This window comes from Panulirus ornatus, chromosome 65 (assembly GCF_036320965.1).
Source record: "Panulirus ornatus isolate Po-2019 chromosome 65, ASM3632096v1, whole genome shotgun sequence".
NCBI lineage: Eukaryota > Metazoa > Arthropoda > Malacostraca > Decapoda > Palinuridae > Panulirus > Panulirus ornatus.
Window position 1 is genome coordinate 6,277,501 of NC_092288.1, and position 10,000 is coordinate 6,287,500.

The 10,000-nt window shown below is 43.9% G+C and overlaps 1 protein-coding gene across 1 annotated transcript in view; it reads left to right on the forward strand.

Moving 5' to 3' along the window:
* LOC139746561 (uncharacterized) overlaps window positions 1-10,000 on the forward strand; it is a 251,084-nt gene that overhangs the window by 177,641 nt on the left and 63,443 nt on the right. The window contains exon 3 of the mRNA XM_071657920.1: window positions 1,815-1,953. Within this exon, the coding sequence (XP_071514021.1) occupies window positions 1,815-1,953 (139 nt within the window). The remainder of the gene's footprint in view (window positions 1-1,814; window positions 1,954-10,000) is intronic.

A 10,000-nucleotide genomic window follows, 5' to 3' on the forward strand; every position in this document is an offset into this window, starting at 1 on the left:
TGTTGTCTTCCTCCTATTACCCCCGTTTTCTATGGGGGTCTCCTTCCTATTACCCCCTTTCTATGTTGTCTTCCTCCTATTACCCCCGTTTTCTATGGTGTCTCCCTCCTACTCCCCAAGCAGTCTACCCCCAGTCCCTTTTCCTCCCCCCCCCCACGCCAATGGCCGCTTCCTCTATTATGAAATGTACACAGATATATTTCAGGGATTAGGGAGAGGGTTGGGGGTGTGATCCCGTGGGATGTCCCATTCCCATCGTGGAGGGGGATGGGGAAAGGGAAGGGGGAATGGAAGGGAGGGAGGGAAGGGGGATATATATATATATATATATATATATATATATATATATATATATATATATATATATATATATACACTCACACGTTCATTTTCCATTCCACTGTCGCCTTAAATTTCCCATTTTGATATATATATATATATATATATATATATATATATATATATATATATATATATATATATCCCTTATCAGTAGGGACCCCGTCACCGCACCCATGTTACCCCACACTAACCCAGTGAAAAAGGAAAAAAACCCACCCCACAAAGCGGGTCTGGATGATCCACGACTAATTGCGAAGGCGAGATTTCGTTATATGGAGACGGACGTGTCGTTATAATTGCGAAGGCGAGACTTCGTTATATGGAGACGGACGTGTCGTTATAATTGCGAAGGCGAGACTTCGTTATATGGAGACGGACGTGTCGTTATAAACGGCGGGACAAACGCGCTACCTGGCAACCCTCTCCTCCCATGCGCCGCCATCACAACAGACACAGTTGCCAGTCTACCTTAATGATTCTGTTTATCTCACGCTTATCTGCTGCGTCAGAGCTTTGTCATTTAGCTCATATAGCTTTTATTGATCTGTTGAGACTCATGGTATATATATATATTTATTTATTTATTTATTTATTTATGTATATGTGTGGTGAGTTAGGTGGGTGTGAATATACTTTACGTGGTAATGATGACATATGGCGATTTTTTTTTTTTGGTCAGCTGAGTGAGTCTCTCTCTCTCTCTCTCTCTCTCTCTCTCTCTCTCTCTCTCTCTCTCTCTCTCTCTCTCTCTCTCTCTCTCTCTCTCTCCCCAAGGTTTTAAAAGGTAATACAGAGTGGGTGGTTGGGATGGGGGGGGGGTGAGGGTTGTCTCCTGCCTGTACAGCAGGAGTCCCCCCCATTGTCTCCCCCCAACCCTTATGACCTCCCCTCACCTCCTCCTCCCTATACACCCTGACCTCATACACTCCAGGTCACATTTCCCAGCCCGCCAGACGGACGACCCTTGACCTGTGTGTGTGTGTGTGGTTCGTCCTAGTCCTGCAGTCAGCTCTGTGAACCATGGGGTGTGTGGGGGGGGGGACTTAACCACCCGTTAGTGAAGTAGTCCCCTTAATCAGCCTCGTTAGTTAGACCCCCAGCCCTGTGGCGGGGGGGGGGGGAGAGTAGGGCAGTTAACAGTACTGTTAACAGTGGTGTTAACGCCTCTGTTTGTGGTCGTGAACACTTGAGATTAGCCCCTGCCAGCCATATGCTCCCCTACCACTTATGTCTTCCCTCCGTACCTTCCCCTGCCAGCCAGCCAGCCTCCCTCACTGACGCCTCCCTTCCTCCCTGCCAGCCAGCCAGCCTCCCTCACTGACGCCTCCCTTCCTCCCTGCCAGCCAGCCAGCCTCCCTCACTGACGCCTCCCTTCCTCCCTGCCAGCCAGCCAGCCTCCCTCACTGACGCCTCCCTTCCTCCCTGCCAGCCAGCCAGCCTCCCTCACTGACGCCTCCCTTCCTCCCTGACAGAGTGCTTCCTGCCGGAGGAGTGGCGTGACCACTGGTTTCACTCGGGCATGGGGTCACCTGTCGTCATCGACGACCGAGGCATTGGCTTCAAGGGCCTCTGTCTCAAGAACGACGGAGATCGCTACCTCATTAAGAGCGAGTGAGTATACTGACTCATGTATGTATGTATACCTCCTGCCTGGGGGGTATACTGCCTCATGTATGTATGTATACCTCCTGCCTGGGGGGTATACTGCCTCATGTATGTATGTATACCTCCTGCCTGGGGGGTATACTGCCTCATGTATGTATGGTTATGTATACCTCCTGCCTGGGGGGTATACTGCCTCATGTATGTATGGTTATGTATACCTCCTGCCTGGGGGGTATACTGACTCATGTATGTATGTATACCTCCTGCCTGGGGGGTATACTGCCTCATGTATGTATGTATACCTCCTGCCTGGGGGGTATACTGCCTCATGTATGTATGTATACCTCCTGCCTGGGGGGTATACTGCCTCATGTATGTATGTATACCTCCTGCCTGGGGGTATACTGCCTCATGTATGTATGGTTATGTATACCTCCTGCCTGGGGGGTATACTGCCTCATGTATGTATGTATACCTCCTGCCTGGGGGGTATACTGCCTCATGTATGTATGTATACCTCCTGCCGGGGGGGTATACTGCCTCATGTATGTATGTATACCTCCTGCCTGGGGGGTATACTGCCTCATGTATGTATGGTTATGTATACCTCCTGCTTCCCTCTACACCATCTGTGAGGGGTATACTGCCTCTTGTGTGTGTGTATGGTTATGTATACCTCCTGCCTCTCTACACCATCTGTGGAGGTATACCTTCATACACCATCTGTGTGAGGGTATACCTTCATATACCATCTGTGGGGTTTACCTTCATTTATCATCTATTGGGATCTACCTTCATGCACCATCTGTGAGAGTATAACTTTATGTACCATCTTGTGGATGGGTATACTTCCCTACACCATCTGTGGGGAGTATATTGCCTCATGTGTGTCTATGATTGTATACCTCCTTCCCCTACACCATCTGGAGGTATACTTTCATACACCATCTGTGGGGATATACCTTCATTTATCATCTATTGGGATCTACCTTCATGCACCATCTGTGAGAGTATAACTTTATGTACCATCTTGTCGATGGGGATACTTCCCTACACCATCTGTGGGGGAATACCTCCCCACACCATCTGTATCCATGTTATTTGTCATTATTGTCATATATTCCTATATATTTGGCCTGTATCCACTGTATATACCCTGGCCAACCGTATGATATACTGACATAGATAATTCTATGCAGGATAGACACAACACGACCAGCTCTTCCGCCGAAAACAAAAGCTTCACTAACCATATCTTGAAAGGTGATTCGATCCAATGTTGATTCGATCCAATGTTGATTCGATCCAATGTAGAATTTCAGAATGAGGGGAAGAGCGCTGGGTCGACTGCCCCCCCCACCTTACCTGACTCTAATTATAAAGTCAGATCAAAGCTACACATGGGGAAGAAGGTAGAAATTATTCATCTGAAGCACAGTAGAAGAAAGGTATTAGAATTGCATGAACTTCCTCCTCCGCCATTTGCTCCTTCGTTGCGATGGTTTGGGGAAGTCTTCTACCCTCCCTCACAGCTGGGGTCTGGGACCCTACCTTACCTTACCTTACGATGGTCTGGGAGGTCTTCTAGCCTCCCTCACAGCTGGGGTCTAGGACCTTACCTTACCCTTACTTTACGATGGTTTGGTGAGGTCTTCTACCCTCCCACACAGCTGGGGGTCTGGGACCTTATCTTACCTTACGATGGTCTGGGAGGTCTTCTACCCTCCCACACAGCTGGGGTTTGGGACCTTACCTCACGATGATCCCTGACGTCGTCAGCTCCTCCTAACTGCTGGATGGTCATAGAAAATCATAGAAATGGCTGTTCACATCGAGTGTAGCTTGTGTGTTGACGTCAAAGGCCATCGGGTCCGCGTAGATGGTTGCTGGACCTAGCATGGGGTCAGTTCATGGTTGTCAGAGTGCGAGAAATGTGTGTAGATTTATATACTTAAATAGATATATTTTATGTACGAAAATGATGGTTGGGATATCGATGTGTAAATGTGTGTAGTTAATACACACACACACACTTACACACACATTATATATATATATATATATATATATATATATATATATATATATATATATATATATATATATATATATGTTGGAAAGGATCACAATTTTGCGCGTGATCAAGATATTCCTATGAGTCCACGGGGAAAATGAAACACAGTAAATTCCCAAGGGCACTTTCGTGTAATAATCACATCATCAGGGGAGACAGAAAAGAGAAATATAACAGTCAGTTGATATACAACGAAGAGATGTAGCTAGGACGTCATTTGGTAAACATGCGTTTGTCCAAGACGACAACGAGCGTATCGAAGAAAAAAAGAAAAAAAAAGATTATGATAATACGCTCGTTGTCCGCCTTGGATAATCACATGTTCACCAAATGACGTCCTAGCTACATCTCTTCGTTGTTTATCTACTGACTGTTATATTTCTCTCTTGTGTCTCCCCTGATGGTGTGATTATTACACGAAAGTGCACTTGGGAACTTATCGTGTTTCATTTTCCCCGTGGACTCTTAGCAATATACTTGATCACGCGCAATATTGAGATTCTTTCCAATATATATATATATATATATATATATATATATATATATATATATATATATATATATATATATATATATATATGATTATTGGGATGGCCTAGATTAGGGCCTCTGTTGGCCGTGCTGTCTCACGTAACATAAAAAAGATAGAGAGAGAGAGAGAGAGAGAGAGAGAGAGAGAGAGAGAGAGAGAGAGAGAGAGAGAGAGGCTGTTATCACAGATGAGAAAGATTGCCTCTCTACGTCCCCACCTCGACCCTCACAACCTTCCAGGTTGAAAAAAAGAGAAAAAAGTTTGTTGTCAAGAAAAATATATATATATGGCCATGAAATGAAATTATGTATATATATATATATATATATATATATATATATATATATATATATATATATATATATATATATATATATATATATGGTCACCTCTGTTGATTGGCGCATCAATATCGGCTGATGAAGGATAGGTCTTGCTGTGTACGTACTTAAAGGGCGATGAATGATCTTTTCGTAGAAGACACGTGTGTGACCAAGCTGGACGGGGTGTGTGTGTGTTAAGCTGGACTCGGTATGTTTGTTCAAGCTTTAGAAAAGCATAATGCGAACCCCAGGAAGACGAAGCTTGTGATTACGCTGATTGGAGGAGGCAAGGGCCTGATCACTGAGATGATGAGGTTCACTCCTTGGCTCATCCGTGAGAATGTGGGACTCCAGCTGGGACTTGGGACCGATTTCGGGACCTGGGACTCCCTATTGTGGGGGGGATATGGGACCCCGTCAGGAGCTTGGGACTCCGTGCCTGTTTTGGGGACTGAGGAGCCCTGTGGGGACCTAGCTGGGACTCTTAGGGACTCCGTGCCTGTTTGGGATCTAGGAGTCTTGTGGGATCCCGGCCTGGGACTTGGGACTGCGGCACCGTGTGTGATCTGGCACAAAGAGGGGAAAGGGGAGCCACTGGGACGTGGGTGAGGGGAAGATCAAAGACTGGAAGAAAAGATGGGGGGGGGGAATGGGTGAATGGAGGGGGATGGGATGGGAGGGGAAGGGGAGGAGTGTTGGGAGGTCGTCAGACTTCCCTCCAACACCTTAACTTCCCCTCCCCTTCCCTCCCCTCCCTCCCCTTCCCTTCCCCCTCCCCCTTACCGCCGCCACCATCACCCACCCACCCACTACAGCTGGAAAAGCCGCCCCCCCCCAACTGAAATGAGCCTCTTCACCCATCCATTAAATGGGGACCCACCCCAGACCTGGCCCAAGACTTGGATAGCCCACCAGGCCCACCCCAAACCCACCCGGGAGTGATACAATCCCTTACATTTTCTGTCGTTTAATAATAACGCCAATGTGGGGATTTTTAAACGCTTCTTATCCTGAAGTCTTTTTTATTTCAGGTTCATATTACTGTTTAAATCCCTTACTAATGTCCATATTGCCGTGGGTTGCTATCGAGAACACCGACTTAATTACTGGGAAAAGTTTGTCACTATCAACACCAAATTGCTTTTAGTGTGATACGCCCTTCTGTTCCGGAATGGATTTTGTGTACGTACATTTTTAATTTTCCTCATTTTTTATTTTTCCTAATACCATTTCAAGGTAACGGGATTTCGTCTCTCTTGTTCGACAGTTTTATTAAATTTTCATGTTTATCTTTTTTTGTATTTCTAAGTGTTTTTCTATACCTTTTTTTATTTTTAGTTTTTTTTGAGGAATTTTTAATTTGCAAGTTTTTTTTCTTTTTAATTTCCGTCAGGTTATTTACACACCTTATGACCTGTTGTCCCGACCAGTGGACGTGGTTAGCTTTCTGAGCGCTGCGCAGGAGCCTCATAAGATAGGGGAGGGGGGGGAGGAGGTAGGGGGTAGGGAGTATGTACTTCTTCATCTCTGAAAGCTAACTCAGCACCTCATTTCAATGGCTCTCACAGCTTGAAGGCTGCGCCCCAGTCAGTAGCAGGGCCAGGATGGTCTCAATTGAAGCGAGAGGATCTTTGACTGTACTAAACCACCACCGCGAACTTTGACGATGATTTAGATAGATAGATAGATAGATAGATAGACAGATATGAGAGAGAGAGAGAGAGAGAGAGAGAGAGAGAGAGAGAGAGAGAGAGAGAGAGAGTGGTCGAAATGATTTTATCTGGTGTCTGACAATAGAATTTCGTGTCCTATATTTACAATGACAGTTTCAGCTGTAAACATCATCATTTACAAAATATTAACCCAGGTTTTATATATATATATATATATATATATATATATATATATATATATATATATATATATATATATGTATATATATATATATATATATATATATATATATATATATATATATATATATATATGTGTATATATATATATATATATATATATATATATATATATATATATATATATATATATATATATATGATTTTTTTGAAGACTTAAGAATTTCCGGGAAATGTGCGGTTCTTGATGAGAAATTATTTCCTCACTAATTTCTACTTAATCCGTGGCGGCAACATCCCCTCTTAATGTTACCAACCCCCTTTTTTTTCTCCTATAGTCTTTTCTTTTTTTTTAGTATTATTGCTTTTTTTTAATTCATAAAATATAAAAGACAAGCACAAACGGTAGGTAAATAATTCTGAATTTGATGCCGTTCCAACACTTCATTTCAATTTCGGTGCAAATGTGTTAAAGATGAGGGGCGGTTGGGGGGGGTGGGGGGCCCCCTCCCCTCAGGTCTCTCCCTGGTAGGGAGGTATACCCCCTCCCCCTAACCTCCCCCTCCCCCCCCTCTCCTCCCCCCCTCCCCATACACGCCAACGGCTGGTTTATTCCCCCTTACTCCCCTCTCCCCCCCTCCCCTCAGCTTCCTCTTGCCACCATCCCGCACACCAAGTTCTTTTCTCTCTCTCTCTCTTTTCTTCCACGTTGCGAGTCTTTTACGAAACAATCAAGAGAGCATCGAAAAAAAAAGATATACCTAAAAAGTGTGTGTGGGTCTTGAGAAGAAAAAGGGGTAAAAGAAACAAGGGAAAAAAATAAGTGTTTTTTTGTAGAGTAGGCAACTGTGTGGGAGACAGAGAGATGCTGGTTAGTACCGATGGAATATCCGAAAACAATTATAAGCCAAATTTATGAAGACTCTAGAGAAAAGCAAAGCGGAAAAATAGTGTCCATAAAGACAACAAAGTATACTTGAAAGAAACTGTAGATGTAAGACGCAGTGAAATAAAAAGAGCAATGGATTAAGAGCTGGGGGGAAAAAAAATAATCCTCTTTTAAATCGCACATGGCAACTGAAGGGTTGGTTGGGGTGGGGGGGGTGTTGTCAAATGTAAACATTGCAGGGATTTGCTTTTAACATGGCAATACCATCATAGAACACAGCACTTGATGAAGAGAGAGAGAGATATACAGGAACACCAGACGTTGCGAAGAAAAATGACAACGTAAGCTAGAGACAGAAAATATATATATATGATAAAGGTTTAATTAAGACATGATAACGTTAGATGTATTGACTATGACCGGGGATCAGTGCTGGCGAAAGAAACCTGTAATCAAATTTATAATAAAAATTGATTTCAAGGTGTTCTAGGTGGGGAAGGGTAGGGGGGAAATAAGCGAAAAATGTAACAAGCGACAGGAAATGTATTAAATGGATCATAAGAGTTTGTTGAAATATGAAAACGGTTCATAAAAAATCTTGAATAAAGGGGTTCGTAATGAGGTGGGGAAAATATATTGGAAAAGTATGTAAAGTAAGGGATGATGTACATTGCGGAGATAACTGTAGTGATTGAAAAGATGGTTTTGATAAGGAGAGGATAGTGTTAGAGGATGGCATAGGTTGCCTCAAACTTAGATATTGACAATGAAAACTTCATTTTGAGTTTTATGTGAGGTTTCATAGGGCTAGCCCAGTGCCAGAGATGGGGGTCGAGGTGAGTGGTTTAGGAAGGTCTATTGTGTTATATATATATATATATATATATATATATATATATATATATATATATATATATATATATATATAAGGACTCATAGGAATATATATATATATATATATATATATATATATATATATATATATATATATATATATATATATATATATATATATATATATATATATACACACACACACACAGAGGGGGTGTGTGTGGCACCCAGAAACATTCAACATGTATAACAACGAACCAAACTTTCCCAGCACAATCCTGCCTCAACATGTTTGTCACCCATTTATTTGCAGTGGCGCTCGTCTGCCTCGCATTCAGACCACTCCATAACCAGCCACCGAACCCCTTCCTCCCCCCCCCCCCCCACGAAGCCCCCCCCAAAAAAATGTAAAAAGCCCATCCCAGCCTCTCGCTACACCCACCCTGTGCTATACGTATAGCCAGCATATACGATATTGACAGAACATATTCACACAGTAGTGACCTGACACACGCTTAAACAACTGTCCCCCTCTTTCCCCTCCCCCCCTCCCCCACCTCAATCTTAAACGCCACTCCACAGTGTTGTGTGTTGGGGAGAGTGAGAGAGAGGAGGCTGGGGAGGGGGGAATCTGTGAGTGTTGGTTGCTAAAATGTGAGGTGGGTTGGGGGGGATGAGCTTTTTATGTCTGCCTAGGAGGGGAGCGGGGGAGGCGTAGTGGTTAGTTAAGATGTGTTTTAGGTAGGGAGGGCCATGTCCCACTGCAGTGCATTGCATGTCGCGTGTGTTCAAGTTGGTTTATATTGGAAGTTCTTACGTTCTGATTATCCTGGAGATGAATGCTGTTGGTGATGACCCGTCACCCAGATGTTTTCAAATGACTTGTTTCGTCTGGTTTTTGAGTTATGTCGCGTTTGTTTTTGTGAAGGTGGATGACCAGGTAAGGTGAGGCGTAGTTTAGGATGGAGTGGATGATTCGCTTGAAATGGGCCTACCCACCTCACCCCCCTCCATTTTTTATTAAGTCCAAAGCTGGTTTCCAGTGAATGTAGTGAGGGGGAGGAGGAGGAGGAGGAAGGTGGGTTAAGTTTGTATATGGCTTTTGTGTTGATGTTTGTGGTGTTGGGAGGGTGAATGTCATGTGTGTGTGTGTGTGCCATATATGTGGTGACCAGTATGGTCCGTGTTTTATTGAGTGGGAGCTGTTGACCTTCCAGGGTTATGGAAGGGTGGGGGGTGGTTGCATTCATGTCTGTTAAGGGTTACGAGGGTGATAGTGTGGGGGTGAGGGGTGAATATCTGTTACGATGCAGAAATTTTTTCTTTTTCCTTTTTTGAGGGTGGAGGGTTGGGGGCAAATGTTCTTGCTTGTCGTAATGTCATGTCGCCATTATCTTTTGCTTGTTTGACCTCACCGTCCTGTTTTCATATCGTAAGGCCATCTGCTCATGTTGTTGTGGAAAGAGATGTGGAATCGAGAGTTGGAGAAAGGAGCGTTCCCTGGAGCACTCCACTATGGGTGTCTGAGCACTTGGTATGTGAACCATT